General features: G+C 40.5%; 1 protein-coding gene across 1 annotated transcript in view; it reads left to right on the plus strand.

Annotated features, from left to right (window-relative positions):
• Positions 1–344: 344 nt before the first annotated feature.
• The window catches only part of myo3b (myosin IIIB), a 110,578-nt gene continuing 90,555 nt past the window's right edge, over positions 345–20,367 (plus strand). Inside the window, exons 1-7 of the mRNA XM_047370294.1 lie at positions 345–483; positions 828–1,011; positions 2,782–2,916; positions 8,246–8,350; positions 10,940–11,039; positions 11,591–11,667; positions 12,227–12,372. Coding sequence (XP_047226250.1) covers positions 455–483; positions 828–1,011; positions 2,782–2,916; positions 8,246–8,350; positions 10,940–11,039; positions 11,591–11,667; positions 12,227–12,372 — 776 coding nt within the window. The 5' untranslated portion in view covers positions 345–454. The remainder of the gene's footprint in view (positions 484–827; positions 1,012–2,781; positions 2,917–8,245; positions 8,351–10,939; positions 11,040–11,590; positions 11,668–12,226; positions 12,373–20,367) is intronic.

Here is a 20,367-nt window from a genome sequence, read left to right on the forward strand (position 1 = left end):
ATCAGGTTTATCTAGAAAATGTGTCATTTTATTAAAAAGTGGGTGTATGCTTCCCAACATGGAAAAAAATGGGTTTATCTGTCATGTTATTTTGTTTTTCCATGTTCATCACTTAATGCTCTTGTACTGCATTTTTAGTCCAAAGAACATCACATTTTAAATATAAGAAGCCTCTAAAACTCCTCACATGGTGATTGTTTCATGAAGCTGCTTGTTCAGAGATTTGGTGAAGGTTTGTCGCTTCAGGTCAGGTAATCTCTGACCAATCCAATTGATCTCCAGGAGATTGCACTTATTAGTGTGCACAGCAAGGTCTCAGTGGAGACGACTAATTTAGTCACTGTGGGAAACGCCGCTTGTTGCTGGTCCTCTTGAGGAAGCATTTGCTGTTGCTATCGCTGTTGCTCTATTATGATCACCAGAGAGTCTTCACTTGTAACTTTTCTCAGTGCTGATGAGTCAGAAGAAAATAACACTTGCCATGTAAGTAGTGTTACCATAAGCAGTGTTTCTTTGCTTATATTCTTCTTGTTTTTAACTCATAATATGGCACCTTGGTGGTTAAAGTCATTACTAAGCTGTTGGGATGATGGTATCTGTGGTTTATTGTTTTTAGATTTAATCTGCTTCTCTCTTTAGCTGATATGTTTTTTTGTCATGTTGCAGCAGTGCAGACGAATGACTTCACAACCAGCCTTCTGTTCTCTGTACAAAGTATTAGGCATTAGAAAGGAGATAAACATTTTCCCTGGTTTACATGAACAATGCAATCACAACATTTTGACAGGATTTGTGAAAACACTGTTGAGTTCTGGTTTGTTCCTCAGGAGACCTCTGTATGGATTTTACCCCTACCAGTCCAGCATGATTGGACTGGAAAACCTGGGCGATCCCTCGGCCGACTGGGACATAGTGGAGACCATCGGGAAAGGGACGTACGGCAAAGTCTACAAAGTGACCAACAAAAAGGATGGGAGCCAGGCGGCAGTGAAAGTGCTGGATCCAATCAACGTGAGTCCCATCAAAGCTCGTTAATTACTCAACCTCGGTAAAGATTCAGAGCTTAGTAAGGATTCATCATGGCTGATTTAAGGTGGTATGTTATATTAACCAGCGTCCCCCAACATAGGTCTTTTGAGGTTTTCAGATGTTACTCTGCTTTAACACACCTGATTCGAATGGCTGAATTATCCCTTAGGGTAATGAAGGACAGTGAGCCCAGAGGACCAGAGCTGGGTAATGCTTCTAGAAACCAGCAGCTACACAAACAGGGTTTGTCTCTGTTCAGGGAGATTTTTAATGAGCATGTATGAAGTTGTTATCTCTGTTTGGTTTGGTGTAATAGGAAACCAGGATTGTGCTTGATTATACAGATTAATGCTTTATTTTTCACACAGTATATAAAATAATCTATCAGGACATTCATTAACTGTTTCCAGCTTACAGCACCCTGTGCATTTATTAGGATTCCTGGTAAAGATTTGAAAAAAAACCTTAAAATAAATTTATCTTTTATTGCAGTGGGACAATCTTTGGTTTACTTTAAGTTATTTAGTTTAGTTATCTGTGACCATATAACGAAAACATTTAGCTCAAAGAGTGCAGATGCACTGGTCGATATTATTTGTTTCCTATTTAATTTCCATTTGCAGCTCCAGTGGCAGGAATAAGAAAAGTCTGAAGAAAATACATAAAAATTACTAGAACTTTTTCGTTTTTGAGTTCTGGGCAGTACTTTGCGGGCAGACCACGAAAAAGAAAAAGCAATGTCTGCTTTGTTTTCTTTTTGATTATGGCATAAAATGTGCAGTCATGAAGAAGAAAATTAAAATGCAAATAGGATGATTGATTAATAATTTTATTTATGAGTCAAACAATGCAGCCACATTCTTAAAATGAAAAAGCATTTCCAGAAATGCTTTTTCATTTTCAAATTTTACATTTCAAATTGAATTTTTGTATCTATTTGCTAGGGTACATTTTGAAAAATAAATCTCAAATGTCTTTTTCTTTTTCATTTTAATTAAGTGAAAGAATGAGCAGTCTTGAAGAAGAAAATTAAAATGCAAATAGGATTATTGATAACTAATTTCATTTATGAGTCAAACTATGCAGCCACATTCTTAAAATGAAAAAGCATTTCTGAAAATGCTTTTTCATTTGAAATATGGTAACGATTTGCTTCCATACAGTTGTTCTTGTTCTCGCCTCTGCGATTTATTACAGCCTTCCCCTCCTTTCCTCTGTTTTCCCACCACGTTATGTCTAGCACAGTCTTACCTGATAGCATAGCTTCTCTCAGCACATCCGTTCATTTTTCTGTTTGCTGAGGATGCAGCAGACCATGTATCGGCCACACTTATAATGAGACCTGCCTGTGATTGTGTCAGTGGAAGGATCCACCATCCTGGCATCCTGATCCACTGCGATGTTCTGCTCAAGAAAATGGAGCTGCCTCCTCTCCCATCTCTCTCCCTGATTATACTGCTGACACTATCACTCAGATGTCCAGGAGGAGACATTCTGCCTCTGTGGCTGTGGATCTTCCCTCCCTCTGAGATTTACTTTGATAGAAAATTGGAGCCAGCAGTAGTTCAGCTCGCCAGCCCATCCTGTCTTGCTGTTACTGTTATACAACCTGATTCTAATCATAGCTACCTTGTGTTGCATTGTAGCTAAAAATAAATAGAATCATGCACATTGAAAGCATTTTTCTGTTATTCCATATTGTTGCATAGCTTGCAAGGCTGTGCTTAATGTTTGCTTGTTTGCTTCTTTAAGGATGTAGATGAGGAGATAGAAGCAGAATACAACATCTTGAGGTCCCTGTCCAACCATCCTAACGTGGTGAAGTTTTACGGCATGTTTTACAAGTCAGACAACTTATCCGGTGGACAGCTCTGGCTGATTCTCGAGGTGAGCTCTTCCTTATTTCTTATCTTAATTTGGATTATTTCAGATTCTCAGTTGTAATAATAAACCCAAACTGGCCTGGGTATTTTCTTTTCTTTTATTCATTTAATTTATTGAAATGTCATATGTTAGACAATATTTCTTTCTATTCTCTGTGTTATTTTATTATCTATTTACTGAAACCTCCAAATGACCTGTTGGATATTGAGATCATTGGTACATGTGAGCCGTTTAACGTCACATGACTGAAGTGAAACCTTGGTGGGGGGTTCAATGTACCAAAATCAGCAACCCCCGCCTAACCCGCTCTGCTCATCTTCACACTTGGCACTGCCCATTTCGGTGGCATTTGTCAAACATTGTCTGAGTTATTCTTTTCCATGGGATTTAGTTCGACTTTAAAGCCAAGCAAAAAAATTGTGTTTCTACCATGCATTTCAATATCATTGAAATATATGCTATCTTAAAGAGTTTCCTTCCAATGTCAGGCCACAGAGCTGAGTAAAAGGTTTGTTTGCAGTGTGAGTGTTATGTCACCTTCCTCCACCAGGGTGCGACAGGCAGGTGGAGCTACACTGCTGCGCTGCATCAGAGGCAATCAGCGAGAGGACTCTTAAGCAGCAAGGACTCTGAAGGAGGCGTCGGATTGTTTACTCTGCTGAGTGGTAATCAGGCCGAACAAACCCTGTTCTGAATCTGCATTTGTGCTTCCCTGCCTTTTTCTAACCCCAGCTCTGTTCACCTTTCAAGGTTGCTGCCACTGAAGCCCAATTCTGGATATCCTTCGTGGATCTGGTTCTTCTTCCTGTCGGCTGTTAGCATATCCGTTCCTAAACTACCAGCTGTGGTGAGCCTCTTGCTCATGGTGAATACTGCACTGAATTTACCTCTGTCTGAGGACCGCTCAGGATCTGTAAGATCTAACTAGAGGATCACTCATCGCTTCATCTGCCCTGTCTGTCCACCGGCCTTGCTTATATCATCGGCCTCCTCAAAGGAAAAGCATTAAGGTGGGCTGAGACATTAATAGATGAAATGACCATTCATTACTTCATATTGTCCCCATTTCTAGATCTGTTCAAGAAAACCTTCATTCTCAACCCCCGTTTCCATTAATTAAAGTCTCTTATTTGTGTTGAACATGACCAGTTTCCAGTTTCATTTCTTTTTTTTTTTTGTTTCCTATTAAAGGAATGCATGTAGTTTTGGGGTATTGTCATTAATCTTGTCTTTGCTCAGCTGTAGTCTCCAGTTCTGCTCACTCTGAGTCTCAATCCGATCTCAGTCACGGTCCCCCACAGTACCACAAACGTAAAATAGCTTTTAGCAAAGATCGAGCCCTGTCTCTGCCACCGCATCGTCCCTACGATTGATCTGTTTCCTGGTGCTCTGCTACCTTCAGGACGACTACAACCTGTCCGAGGCCGAGCAAGAAACCATGACCAGCTACATAAACAACTCCCTCAGAGCAAGAATTTTTAGGCTCTCTTCATCTCCTGTCGGTGCTGGCTTCTTCTTTGTCAAAAAGAAAGATAACATCCTGAGACCCTGTACTGATTACAGAGGTTTAAACCAGATAACTATCAAGAACAAATATCCACTTCCTCTCCTGGCCTCCACTCTAGAAACATTTTGTCATGCCTACCATCTTCACCAAGCTTGACCTTTGCAACGCTTATCATCTGGTTCGAATCTAGCAAGGAGATGAATACAAAACAGCCCTTAAGACCCCTCTGCTGTACTTCGAATATCTGGTCATGCCATTTGGCCAAACCATCGCACCTGCGGTTTTCCAAGCCGTAGTCAATGACGTTCTCAGAGACTTCATCAACGTTTTTGTATTTATCTTGATGACATTCTCATCTTTTCCAGAGTTCCAGATTCACACACCAACTATGTCAAACAGGTCCTCCAGAGGCTGTTGGAGAACTGTCTGTTTGTTAAGGCCGAGAAGTGTGATTTTCACGTACCCACAATAACATTTCTGGGCTTCATTCTAGAGGGTGGACAGGTGAAAGTGGATCCCAGCAAAATCAAGGCTGTAGCAGAGTTGCCCACACTCACTACCAGAAAGGAACTTCAAAGATTCCTAGGTTTTGCTAACTTCTACAGATTATTTATCAGGAACTATAGCCTCCTTACCTCCCCATTAACCGCTCTCATGTCCACCAAGACATCCTTTCACTGGACCCCCGATGCGGAAGATGCATTCCAAACTCTTAAGGAGAGATTTTCGTCCACTCCCATTCTGGTCCATTCCGATCCCAAGCTCCAGTTTGTCCTGGAGGTTGACGCCTCCAGGACAAACTGGAGGCCGTCCTCTCCCAGAGGTCCAGTCAAAATGAGAAGCTTCATCCCTGTGCATTCTTTTCCAGGCGCTTCACACCAACCCGAGAAGAATTATGATGCAGGAGACTGCGGACTGTTGGCCATTAAGTTGGCCTTGGAGGAATGGCGTCATTGGCTAGAGGGCACCCTCATATGGACAGACCACAAGAACCTAGCCTATCTTCAGTCAGCCTAACGTCTGAACTCCCTGCAAGTTCCTTCTTCCCTCTTATTATCCAGATTCAATTTCACCATAACCTACAGACCCTGCTCTAAAAATATTAAACCCGACTCTCTCTCCCGACATTTCTCCCCCGATGATGAAGACCCTGAACCAGAAACCATAGTTCCCCAGTCATGCGTCACCGGTTCCCTCACTTGGAACATAGAAGGGCACGTCCAAAGGGTCCCTGTTTACGAGCCAGATCTAGGAGGAGGCCCCCAAGGTCGAATCTATGTCCCATCCACAGTCCGATCCCAGGTTATTCATTGGGCATCCCTTTTTTCAGCTCATCCTGTTTCCAGTCGAACCATTGCCTTTATTAAAAGGTTTTTCCGGTGGCCTACCCTCAACCATCATGTGCATAAATACATCAGTGCCTGTTCCATCTGTGCCCACAATAAAAACAGCCACCAAGCCCCAGCTGTTCTTCTACAACCCTTGTCCATTGCTAGCCGACCCTGGTCCCACATCGACCTAGACTTAGTCACTGGTTTACCTCCATCCAACCACAAAACGGTTATCCTCTCCGTCATCAACCGTTTCTCTAAGGCCTGCCAGCTCGTCGCCCTCACTAAGTTGCCTTCAGCCACCGCTACTGCCAAGATTCTTTTGAAACATGTATTCCGAATCCATGGATTCCCTGCTGAAATTATTTCAGACCGAGGCACCTAATCCACATTGCAGGTATGGAAAGATTTCTGTTCCATCTTTGAAGTTTCTTCAAAACTTTCTTCTGGTTTCCTCCCACAGACTAATGGCTAATGTGAACGACTGAATCAGGAGACGGAGAATACGTTGAGATGCCTCTGTACAAACATCCCAAGAACCAGGAGTGAGAATCTCATGGGCCGAATACACTCATAACTCCCACATCTCTGCTGCCACTGGTCTGTCGCCTTTCAAGGTTTCCCTGGGCTACCAACCATCCCTCCTTCCATCCTCGTGTCCAGACTCAGGGCTTCCCTCAGTCAGAACGCACTTCAACCGTTGCAGAAGATCCTGGGATACAACCAAAACAGCACTGCAACAATCGTCCATCATCACCAAGAGACACACGAACCCTAGGAGGTCGGTTCCCACATACACAACTGGATAAAAGGTATGGCTGTCTGCGAGGAACTTCCCCCTGAAGACTGATGTCAGGCCACGGAGCTGAGTACAGGTTTGTGTGCAGTGTGAGTGTTATGTCCCCTTCCTCCACCAGGGTGCGACAGGCAGGTGCAGCTGCACAGCTGCATCAGAGGTAATCAGCGAGAGGACTCTTAAGCGGCTAGGACTCTGAAGGAGGCGTCTGATTGTTTACTCTGCTGAGTGGTAATCAGTCCGAACAAACCCTGCTCTGAATCTGCATTTGTGCGTCCCCGCCTTTTCCTAACCACAGCTCTGTTCACCTTTCAAGGTTACTGGCATTGAAGCCAAGTTCTGGATATCCTTTGTGGCTCTGGTTCTTCTTCCTGTTGACTGTCAGCATACCCGTTCCTGAACAACCTGCTGTGGTTAGCCTCCTGCTCATGGTGAATACTTCACTGAGTTTACCTCTGTCCAAGGATTGCTCAGGATCTGCAAGATCTGACTAGAGGATCACTCATCGCTTCACCTGCCCTGCCTGCCCACCCTCCAACGCCTTCCACCGCTCAGAGGAATCCACTCACACAGCACGTTGGCATGTCAGTCTCAGTCTCTGTGGCTTGCTCACTTCTCCCCAGAACCATCACCTTCGTCCACAAGTAATCTTCTCCCTTCCAATATCAACATTTGAGATCTTCAGCCTAATAGTAATCACTCTCTCTCTTTTAGTGAGCCGATCCCAGAAGCCAGCCTCCTGTCACTGCCCGTAAAATACCTTGACAATAAACTTGCTTGTCTTCCCGTGTGCTGCTCTAGAGTCTCCTGGTTCTGAGTTCATTATGACATCCCATGCATATAATTGCATTTGCAATTTGATCTTGAGCAAAGCCAGGTGGCCCCAGGTTTTCTGGACATGTCAAAAAAAAAGTGCTGCATACCACATATATTGCTACAACTGCTACAGAATTAATGTGTGACTCAAATGTTGTAATATTACCCAGTAATAACGTCAATGAATCTCGCAGACTCTCTGTATGCGCTGATAAATATTCACCCACCCCCTCGTAATGAATGCTTGGAGTGGCTCCAACTGATGGCAGCCAGACCTAATTTTTGTATTAATTTAAAACATTGAACTTTCCTCCTTACATAGTCGGTTAATCCTTAAATATAGAAAAAAGTAGAACAAAATCAGAATCAGAATCAGCTTTATTGCCAAGTTCGTACATACAAACAAGGAATTTGCCTCCGGTACACTTTGCTCTTTTGTTCTGTTTTTGCATTACAGAATATACAAATTTACAATTACAATTTACAATGTACAATGTACAATGCAATATTCTGCATAACAGAATATACAAATTTACAATTTACAATGTACAATATACGCATATCTAATAAAAAAGGTGCATTTGCAACATCTGTATGCTGCCCTAAGATGGTAACGGAACAACAGAAGTAACTTTCCCGTCCTGAAGCTGTAGCACCCTGTAAATAGCAAGCAAGATAGGAGACAGTGTAACAGCAGCTTATGTTGGGAATACTCTGCAGGCTATGACAGCACCTCTCAAAACGCCTGATGCTAGTGTGCTGACATATGAGCCTGAGCTTCTTTCTCCAGCCTGGATGTGTGGCCTAAACCCCCGGAATGAATCATAATTTAGAATGGTGATTGATGGATGAGTCACCTGTGTTTCTCTGTCTCCCTTGCAGCTGTGCAATGGCGGCTCCGTCACAGAACTCATCAAAAGCCTGATCATGCGCAGCCAGTGTCTGCAGGAGCCCGTCATCTCATACATCTTGTACAGTGCCCTTTTGGTAAGTTGGCAGCTGATGTTAAGCAGCACCTGGGATACAAACATGCTGAATTTCAGGGCCCTCCAAAAGCATTCATACCCTTTTCACCTTTTGTTACCTCCACCAATTTCAATGTATTTTGTTAGGATTTTATGTGATAGAGTAACACAAAATAGTGCCCAATTGTGAAGTAGAAAGACAAGCAAACATGGTTTTCAACATTTTTCTTTAGAAATTTGTGTTTAGCCCCTGTGACTTTTACAACCAACTACAAGTCTTTTGGGGTATGTCTCCACCAGTTTTGCACATCTACAGAATTAAACTTTTACCTGTTGTTCTTTGTAATGTAGATCCTAGTTTTTCAATTGGGTTTAAGTCTGGACTTTGACTAGGCCGCTCTTACACATTAATTTGCTTTATTATAAGGCAACGGCCTCCAGTCCTTGAGGGCCAGTGTCCTGCAACTTTAAATGAATCCATGGTCCAGGACACCTGAATCAAAGGTGGGTTGAAGCAGAAACATGTCTAAAGGTTTTAGGACACTACCCCTCAAGCACTGTAGTTCTCTGATCTTCTTCCAGGATTGCCCTGTATTAGCCTGCATCCATCTTGAAATCAACTCTTTGTACTGAATAAGATCATCCCTATAGCACAATGCTGCCTCAGCTAGTTTTACTAAGAGGATTTTGTTTTAAGGGTTATGTCCAATGTTAGTTTTTTCCTAAAAATGAGCACCTGAACGCCTACTTCCAGATATTTGCTTTGTCCTCTTGATGGCTTATGGCAAATAAGCCATCAAGAGGACTTTCTTATGGCTTTTGTTTCAACAATAGTTTGATTCTTGCCACTTTACCATGAAAGCCACATTTTTGCTCCACTAATAATTGCCCTGGCAATGGGTTTTCCAAGAACTTTACAGAACAGATGTATTTAGACAACATACATACATCTGGAATCTATTTACCAATAGTATGACTTATGAATACAGTTTGTTGCCCTGACCAATTTTTTTAGAAATGAAAAACCATGTTTCATTTTCCTACTTCTTCACATTTACAGGTACATCTAAAAAAAATCTGAATGTCGTGAATACGTTTAATATCTTTGCCACTTATTTCAGGAACTGAACTCATATATTATATAGATTTGTTATACATAGAGTGAAAGATTTCCAACCTTAATTTATTTTAATGTTAAAGATAATGGCTCACAGATAATAAAACCTGAAATTCAGTGTCAGAAAATTTTAATCCGACATATCAATTAAAAAAAAAAGCATTTTAATGTACTGTATATATGTTATGTAGTAGCCATATTATGGCCTACATAATTATGGGGAAGACTGCTGACATGACAGATGTCCAGAAGACAGTCATTGACAGCCTCCACAAAAGGTCATTGCTAAAGAAGCAGGTCTTTCACAGGGACCTGGATCCAACCATATTCATAGAAAGTTGAGTGGAAGGAAAAGTGTGGTAAGAAAAGGTGGAGCAGAAACAGTGATACCCTCACCCATGAGAGGATTGTTAAGCAAAAGAATTTGGGGGAGCTTCACAAAGAGTGAACTCAGGCTGGAGTCAGCGAATCAAGAGCTACTACACCCAGACGAATCCTAAACATGGGCTACAAATATTGCATTCCTTGTGTCAAAGCACCACTGAACCAGAGACAGCATCAGAAGCGTCTTACCTGGGCCAAAGAGAAAAAGAACTTGACTGTTGCTCAATGGTACAAAGTCCTCTTTTTAGATGGAAGTTAAGTTTGCATTTCATCTGGAAATCAAGGTCCCAGAATCTGGAGGAAGATTGCAGAGGCCCAGAATCCATGTTGCTTGAAGTCCAGTGTGAAGTTTCCACAGTCAGTGATAATTCAGGGTGACGTGTCATCGGCTGGTGTTGGTCCACTGTGTTTTCTCAAGTCTACAGTCAATGCAGCCATCTACCAGGAAGCTTTAGAGCACTTCATGCTTTCTTCTCCTGACGAGCTTTATGGAGATGTTGATCTCATTTTCTATTAGGACTTGGCACCTGCCCTGACTGCCAAAGGTACCAAGAGCTGGTTCAATGACCATGGTGGTACTGTGATTGATTGTCCAGCAAACTGGCCTGACCCCACAGAGGATCTATGAAGTATTGTCAAGAGGAAGATGACAGACACCAGACCCAACAATGCAAATGACCTGAAGGTCATTATCAAAGCAACCTGGGCTTCCTGAACACCTCAGCAGAACCACAGACTGATTGCCTCCATGCCACGCCGCATTGATGCAGTAATGTATGTAAAAGGAGGCCCAAGCAAGTATTGAATGCATAGAAATTGACATTATTTTCAAAAGCCAGACATTTCTGTTTAAAAAAATCCTTTTTTATTGATCTAATGTACTATTCAAATGTTCTGAGACACCATAATCATCATAATTACAGGAAACTAAGGCTTGAAATATTTCACTCTGTGTAATGAATATATACAATATATGAATTTCATCATCATCTCTGAAACAAGTGACAATTCATAATATTCAATTCTTATAGATATATACCTGTATGTACTGCTTTGTGCTGGGTCTATCACTCAAAATCCAGTGTTTATTTTTGTTCCCTAACTTTAAAGGGTCTCCAGCATTTGCACAACAACCGTATTATCCATCGTGACGTCAAAGGCAACAACATCCTCCTTACAACTAAAGGGGGAGTCAAACTGGTTGACTTTGGTAATTATCTTTCATAAACATTTTTGCCAAAACAGATTAATATGTATTTAAAATATATATATACTTTTGCAGTATGACTGATGTTTTGGTAGCACAGCACATGCCTGCAACATTGATTGTGAAGGATGAACACAAGCTCAGCGTAAATCATTTGATGTGCTCCACTCTCTTTAGTCCCCCGCTCACCATAACATCTTTTTATTTGTGGAGCGTAGCCTGAACCCGGGGCTATTATTGCTTGTTTAAATTGCATTATTTGATGCTTTGCATATTAAGAGAAAGCTGCTCTGGCAAATGACTCTGAATCGCCCCCAGGCCTGTTTATGTCCCCTGTGTCATGGAGATGAAGTGGACTCATGCTGATAAAAATCTGTCCTACATAATTTGAAATGATTATGGCCTATTATTATTGCTGCTTGGCAGGTTGCCCCAACAGATTGTACACTAGGATTTATTAATCAATTCTACAATTTTGTACCTGTTATAAATCTGACTTTGGCTTTTAGGGTCTTAATGCAGCAGAAGGTGAATTTTCTTGTCAATTTTTGCAGGTGTTTCAGCTCAGCTGACCAGTGCACGGCTGCGGAGGAACACATCAGTCGGGACACCATTTTGGATGGCTCCTGAGGTCAGACATGCCCAGCTATAAAAAAAAAACAAAAAAAAAAACAAAAAACAAAACTGGCTTTAGTGCCTGATGCATTCATACAAATCAGTAGAGTCCTTATGTGTTGCCCAGAGCGCCTTAGTTATTTTAGCGAGCCTCCCTCCTCTGTGTCATTGTGTATTCCCCTCCTGTTCTCCTCCACGGGTGCAGCTCTTGAGGTTGCCTCAAGGTTAATAGCTGGGAGTCTGAGGGCCCCTCGCCTTACTCTGTGGCAGAAATGAGGCGCGGTGATTGGGCTGGTCGGGCAGGGACCTCAGGGGCAATTAGAATAAATTCAGCTGGAAAATGTAATGTCAGTTATAATTATTGACTGTGGGAAAGTGGAGCTCACACCGGCAGCTATTCTGAGCTGACCCAGCTTGAATTTGTTTTAAATAAACTGGATATTTAGCTTTGAATCAGTGGGACTGTTTTATTTTGATTTGACACCCTTCTTACTTTTACCTTTTACATTTAATTTCATGTTCTTGGGGGCAGGGAATGTAGTTCTTTGGGCTTAAATGTTGTGTTATGTTGCCAGGTCATAGCCTGTGAGCAGCAGTATGACTCCTCGTACGACGCTCGCTGTGATGTGTGGTCTCTTGGCATCACAGCCATCGAGCTGGCTGATGGAGACCCCCCGCTGGCTGAGATGCACCCAGTGAAAGCTCTCTTCAAAATCCCGCGGTGAGTCCAGTAGAGGGCGCTCCTACCACACAGGTGGAAGCAGCTCACACAAAGACCACAAATGTTGCCCTCCCCCCTAGTTAGCAGAACAATAATAAAACATTAGAGTTGTTGAATAGGAACATCATTATATTTTCTCTTTTTGCTAAATGTGTTTTTTTTGTTTTTGCTATGCTTCAACATGTGGATTTCCTCATTCCTGTCTACAAAGCAGGTTTTGCTGAATAAAAGTAAAATCTGTACCATAAAAAGCCCTTAAAGTAATGCCAATGATATATTCTCTAGAAACAGTCACTTTTGGGGATGGGGCATGTCTGACGAGGGGGTACACACATGTTTGACCTTTTCTTATCAGAACAATCGTGCAATTATCCCTATGTTTGTGGGAGATGTGCTCCTCTGATTGCAATCTGCATTAGTGATTAGCTCCATTCACACCAAGATGAGGCTGTCAGCAATCCACCCCCAATCCTGGTCACAATATTATCTCCTCCTCACCTAGATGCAGGAGCACAGCTTGTGCAGTAGAAATTATGCGTACTGGTGCAGCACTTCGTCAGTGCCGAATTTTACCCACAAGGTAGACTGACTGTAGGAGACAGGACGGGAGGATGTGTTTGTTAAATTATCACAGACATTTACACCGTCTTACATTGCAATGAGTTTTGAATCAAAGCTTAAAGATTTCCTTAAAGATTTCCTCTTTGACCTTCAGGACCAAGATTAAGATCTCAGTTTGACCTCATTGAGCTGTTATAAATTGTTTGCAATCCATAGCTTGATATCTAAAATTCAGTTTAAAGGTTTGTCTGTTTTTTTCTTCATCAGCAGCAGCAGACACAGCACTGTAAATCTACAATAACTGTGGAAATAAAGGCTTTGGATTCTGATAACGTTTTCAAGAGGAAGCATGTAAAGAATTTACAAAAAGTATTGAACCTAAAACCTGGAGGAGCCCCACAATTTGCATTTGCATTTTGATGCATGCTGACCAATACTGATGGTGGCACTGTTGGTGCACTTTTAAAGCTGATCAAAAACGTCAAATTAGTAATTCATGAGGATCTGTGATTCTGTGGGAGCATTTCTATTTCAATGGTCCTACGAACCTTGTTAGAGTACAAAGAATCAAGAACTCTTTAAAATTTCAGAAGTATTTAAACAAAAACCTAGGGGACTCAACCAGAAAACTGAAAATGGGAAGTGACTGGGTCTTTCAGTGAAGAATGATCCAAGACATGTTGCCAAATCTACACAGAAATGCTTCACCAAACACAAAGCCAGCCTTCTTCCATGGCGACGACAGTTTCCAGACTTAAATCATCTAGAAAACCTGTGGGGTCAGCTGATGAGAAGAGACTATAGAGGAGTTTTTTTCCCCAAATAAACAAATTTACTCAAATAAAAGGTTGTACATTTTTCAGTGTGTTATTCTGCTGCTGCTGCTGCAAAAAAAGAAAAATTTAAATGTTTTTAGCCATTTTACACATCTTCACTTGGGCTGCCAGCTAATTTGTCCACGTCTTTGTTTCAGATTCTAATTAATTCTCTCAAAATTTTACGGGAATGTTTAAAAAGGTATATTTCTTACAATGCACTCCTCCCCTCTCTGTTTGAACTAAAGTATACAAAGTTTGGCCTCTTCCTTTGAATTGTGACCTGAAAGGTTTAGTGGTTGTGAAATAAATCACAGAGTGTGTGGAGGCATGAAATAATTCTTTCACCATGACATTTATCTGAAATGTATTTCCCCCTGATGCTGCACTGCAGATGAATTCAGGAGGAAACGCTCGTATCACTGCTGAAGGAATTACTTTCTTAATATGGAAACGTGTTTCACCTTTAGGTCTCTGGTGGCGGCGCGAGTGATTCATGATAAGATCTTAGAGATTCATCTTTGCAGGGCTTTGACGATTGCAGAGTTTCTGATTTATTTCTGTATTTTTCTTGTTAATGCACCACAAAGCCTTTCCAGAAGAGCTTTTTCTTCTGTTTTAAGGTCCTTGACTCATACTTGTTTGCACTAAAACACCCAAAAAACCTTTTAACATCCTGATATTTCTCACCATCACACATTAATGTGTTTTACTGTTATGTAGTTAATCTCGTCTGCATCGCTGGCTTTACTGTTTCTCCACAACTCCACAAAAAGACAAAGAACTGGAAAAGAACCTGATCTGTACTTAAGCTGATATCTTGTGCTTGCATGTGCTTCTGTTGTTACAACAAACTGAAAGGAGTCAAACAAACGTACAGCCAATCATTATGTGGCGATTATGACACTGTTAAAGGAGCAGAACGGCACTGACACCTATCAGAGGGGTCGTCTACATGCTCAATGAATGAGGGTCACCTCTGTGTTTGCTCTGGTTGTGGTTCAGAGATATTATCTGACATATTGTGCTGAAATCTCCGATAAATCACTGATGTTTATGCTTTTAAAGTTTAGATCTTTCTGATGGTTTTCAATCTAATATCACCTTATTATTAGAATAATGAAAATAAGGTGTGCTGCAATGTGCATGATAGATCCATAATGTTCTCGATGACTATGAGTGAACGTAATGAAGCATGACAAAAGGCAAAGCTGTAAAATCATCAACTGCAAAATTAATTAGTAATATCAAAGGTGTTCTTCAATATTTAGTATGTGGGAAAGGTTAATTGCTTGCGCTGGTTGCTTTCAGTGCTATAAAGCTTCAGAGCGTCCGTGTAAAGTCAAACCAGAGGGTGTGAAATTTGTTGTAAATGTTAGAGAGGCAGCAATGACGGACAAGGTTGTGATTGTTCATCCAGATCTCTGTCGATATTACACACACATTAAACACCGCATGCATCTGTCTGAGCAAAGACTAGAACGAGCAGGATGGAAGATTGAGTAAATGATGGCCTGTCAGGGGCAACAAGGCGTAATGACATCATGAAGCTTAGGAAGAGAGATTCAGACTGGTCAGAAGAATGCTCTCATAAAATTATAACCTAAAATTATTGCCCAAGGAGCAGCAAACGGTAAGGGCTATCAACAGTGTCTGGAAAGTTACTTATTTTTGCAGCACTAGTGGCCTTTATTTTTTATTTTTCCAATGTAGGCAGGCAGCAAGTGAGGTGGAAAGAGGGGAAAGACATGTAACATGGGTCTCCTGGGTCAGAACTTGACCCCGGGACGGCTGTGTCGAGGACTGAGGCCCCTATATATGGGTCGCTCGCTCTACTGTTATGCCACATGCTGCCCTCCGAAAAAAAGTTACTGCAGCCCCATAGCTAACATATTAAAATCCTTGCTCTTGGTTGATGTTCATTGAACAGTTTTACTTTATAATAACATAAAAGAAAAATAGACTTGACGACAGAGAGCTGGTGAACCATTTTATGGCGTGATATGGGAACAATCTTCTCATCTTAAAGGGGACATATCATGCAAAATCCACTTTTTTAGTTTTAAATATATTTGGTTGTGTACTTGGAGTCTGTAAGAGTGCAGAAAAGTTAAATTTAGTCTCTTCAGGTGTTGCTGAAATATTTTTATATTCTGTTTGGATCAAACCCCCAGTCAGTCGTGGCAGATGGCCGCTCACACTGAGCCTGGTTCTGCTGTAGGTTTCTTCCTGTTAAAAGGGAGTTTTTCCTCTCCACTGTCTCTACATGCTCATCCAGGAGGAGGGAATGCTGCAAGTTACTGACTGGATGCAATCTGCTGGGTTTCCTTAGATAGAAAAACTTTTATCCAATTTGAATAAATAACTGAATCTGACTGCACTGTTCAATGGTTAGGATTAATTGGAATGTATGTACCTGACTTTTGTGAAGTGCCTTGAGACGACATGTGTTGTGAATTGGCGCTATATAAATAAACTGAATTAAATTGAATTGAATGTTTTGTAATCCGTTCAGGTTTCTCTAACATCTATTATGTTTTTCCAACTGCTTCGTCACAGTAATTGCTGATGAAGGTCATGGTCATGGTGACCTTCATGGTCATGGCCCGGCTGACCAATTTTGCGTATTCATCATATTTATTTTTTGCAGCAATTTTGTAGTCCAAACTTAAGTATACCTACGGTGAAAGAGGATAGAATCAGTTCAGTTGTTAGGTGTATTAACTCACACGATTCATTACCCTGTCCCCCAGCATCAGAAACTCTTGAAGGATGCCTGGTTAAATATGATTTTTTATGGAAATCTACCCACATCAGTGGGTAAATTCCTCTTTCCCCACCTCAAGGACGAGTTCTTCTGCAACTTCCACCAGCTTCAGGAATGATTTGCTGAAAGACTTCATGTGATTAAGCGGTCAGTCCCTTCTGTCAATGAAAACGATGGATACAGCATAGTGGTAAGCTGAAAATAATGCTAAATGGACAGCAAACTTTATTGTAGACATTAATTTATTGTGTTGACATGATGTCCTTGCCATTGGTTTGATTGCAGCAGCATTGTGTCTTCTGCTTATGTTAGTGCTGTGTGCTGCTTTTAGCTCCTTGAGGTACAGAACCGTACGGTGTGTTTTGAATAGTATTACTACATAAACAGTTCAGCATTGTTTTTGCCGTTTTGTCTTGTTTCTGCGCCACCAGAAAATTGTTATCAAACTACAAAAATGGCCAAACTGGACAAAGTTCAGCACTCTTTGACCTGGAGGGGGGCAAGATGTAAAGTGCCTCAATAGCATTTAAAAAGACGGCACCAACACGAGTTGCTTTCAGACGCACCTCAGAACAAAAGTAAAAGAGGAGCCTGTGGAGCTACAATAACAAGGAGTTTAGACCACAGCATTGCAGTTCCACTTTATATAGACCACAACTGAACGATTTAAGGGTGAAAAGGAAGGATTTAAAAGCATACGTTCTATTTAAATGTGAACAAAACAAATGAGGTGATTGTAGAGTTTAGGAGCAACAGAAATATGTCAAACACTATTTAGGCTTAGGTCCTTCAGTGTTTTCAGCAAGATGAACTCAGGTCTAGTATATTCCTGTTGGTAGGATCCTCAGATGGGTCACCAGCTGAACAGACACAGGCAGCAATCAGCTCCTCACAGTGCTTCTATAATATCTTCTATACTTCTTTTGTGGAGAGTGGCATCTCTTCTACCATCATCTGTTGGGGGTGGAAGCATCAAAGCGAGTGACTTCAAGAAGCTCAACAAGCTGACAAAGAAGGCTGGCTCTGTTCTGGGAACTGCACTGGAGCCTCCGGAGGTGATTGTGCATAGAAGGATTCTTCATAAAGTGAAGAACATTATGGAGAACCCTGATTATTCTCTTCACGAGCTGTAATACAACAGTGTCTTTGATCAGAGGCTTCTTCAGATAGGCTGCAACACAGACCACCACAGGACATCCTTTCAGCAACGCAGCCATTACTCTTTAATGACTATCTGTAGAAACATGGATAGTGAGTTTTTTTATTCTTTGAATTGTATTAGAAGATGAACATTCAGGCTTTGTAAAACAAACAACAATGTAATAATTAATCTGACTTTTTTAAATTAAGTATAAGAAACAAACAAATGGAATCCTGGATGTTGAGGAAAAAATGTGAAAACATGAACAAATTAAAATTAAAAAAATCATAATTTTTTTCCTCCTTATTTGGCTGTTTTGACTGAATGAATTCTCTGACACGTGGATTTCACAACTGAAAAACAATAGTGAGTTGATCTTTTCCTAAATAAATGTTTAAATGCTCTTTGTCCGGTGGACAGATTTTCATTGACAGTATCACCAAACCTACTGGGCTGATAGATCAGGAAGCCTGATTTTATTTAGTTATTAGTTAGCAAATTGGCCAAATTCAGGTAACTTTTAGCATTGCAGGTGCATTTTGGCTCCCAAATATTAAGACAAAGGCAAATTTACAGAGCATATGTGTATGTGTAGAACATGCTGAACATTCTGATTTAGAAAATATTTTGTTCTCTAAATTAAGTTTTGTCTCAATTCTTTTTCATTATTTTCTCTTTTGCAGGCTAAAATAGTAATTGTAAATTTCTTTAAAGGTAGTTTGTTTCTACAGATGCACAGTGCAACCATCAAGATTTAAACACTTTAATGCTATTTAAGGCATTTTATTGTTGCCATGAAGTTAATACTTCTGAAGGTTTGTTTTTGTCATCTTGTTGGAAATATAGTTACCTAATTTTTATTAAAAAAAACTCCATTCCATCCAAACCTATTTCCTTGATTTCTGCCACTGGACACAAAAAAAACTCCACAAATTGTTATAACCTCTCTTTGCATAAGATGTAGAACTGGCCGTAACAGCAGCCTGTAACTTTACCTGCAATCAGTGTTAGTTTGAGCGAGAAGTCTGTGCCTTTAACCGCTGACAAAAAATGTGCACTTAATAGAAAAAATAGAAGAATTTTGAGTCAGTCGGCTCTAAAATAACAACGACATTGCTTTATGCAAGAAAAAAACACATCTAAGTTACAGAATGATTTATGTTGAGGCATCAAGAAAATAACAAAAATAACAATAAATTTTATGGTCGTTATAAAATGACCTTAACGTGGGAAAAGCCAAGGGATCACCACACACTTATTATCATCTGTAGGTATCTTCATTAAAATCTAACAATGAAATATTGCAGATTAATGAGAGATGTCTCTGACCAGAGAGAGAAGCATTGCTTTCCCTACATGTGAACTCAAAATCCTGACAGGGTTTGGACAAAATAATGCTGATATCAACACTTTGTCTCATCGTTTCTTTATCAAAGTTGCTGACTCTTCCTGTGATAGCAAGTCACACTTTAAAAAAAATGTTTGGATAAGGTTAAGTAACCACAGACCTTTTGTGTGAGCGATTTCCTTCCTGACAGGATATCACCAGCAGATCATGATTAGGGGCTTTAATATCTCCACCTCTGATACCCCAGTGTGCAGCATGATGACATAGCTGTCTGTAGCACGATGAATGCAGCAGTAGTGCTCAGTTGTTCATTCATGTATGTTCAGAGAAGTGCTGGTGCAGATGTTCCTATGATAGATGAGCTGAAACTTTGGGTGTGTGGTTCAATCCCTGAACAAGTCTATTTTGCATGCATGTGTTCACTCTCTGTGAAAAATACTTTTAAACACAGCTGTGTTTCTTCCTCTTCTAGAAATCACTGCACTCTGCAGCAGTTTTTTTTTTTACGTTCATTTATGCAGTTAAACATGTTTTTCTCTTTATCAGATATTTTACAAACCATATGGGTATGAAAACCTCTAGGAGCCCAAGAAAGGGGACGTTTGACTTTAGAAGAGCAGTAGCATCATTTAATCATCATCATTCATTAATCTTTGACAAGGTACATAGTTATCTTCAGCTGTAAAGCCGACATAGCTATAGGTTTGGGCAGACATGATTTTACTAATTTAGCTTGAGTGATTTTCTTTCTAAATCCTGTATGATATCAGAAGTAATGTTGCACCTCTGTGCAGCCTTAAAATATATAAAGAAGTATCTCAGATCAGTCTATCCTGATGCCAGTGTGTCTTTAATAGTTATTACTTCTGTAAATCATGGAAGGTTTACGTACACTCTTTGTTTTTTCTGAAACTTCACTGTGACATAACTGTCTGTGAATTTAAAAAGTCTGTGTACTTCAAAGACTGTATCAAAGTGATTTTGTTTTCTCTGAAATCTTTCAAAAACTGGAACGAATAATTTAAAGAAAGAGAATAACTGAATTCTTCGCTTTTAATGTTCACCTGGCTCCATCAAATTGACCAAAGAATGAACAGCTTTTCTGCACAATGAATTTTTTTTACACCTCTGCTGTTCCTTTTTGAGTCTTAAATAGAGCACAAAAAGTAGATGAAAGCTCCAAGTGAGCACAGTATGAACAAAACAAGGATTTTGCACAGGTAAGCCTGTTCAGGTGAACTCACCTTTTTAAAAACACCTGAAGATAAGCAACACACCCATCAGTCAGCCACCGATTGAAACGGTGACTGTCACTGACAATATTCCTGAATTGTTGCACAAGTGAAAAAATAATAATGTTAAT

This window comes from Girardinichthys multiradiatus, chromosome 7, assembly GCF_021462225.1.
Source record: "Girardinichthys multiradiatus isolate DD_20200921_A chromosome 7, DD_fGirMul_XY1, whole genome shotgun sequence".
Lineage (NCBI taxonomy): Eukaryota > Metazoa > Chordata > Actinopteri > Cyprinodontiformes > Goodeidae > Girardinichthys > Girardinichthys multiradiatus.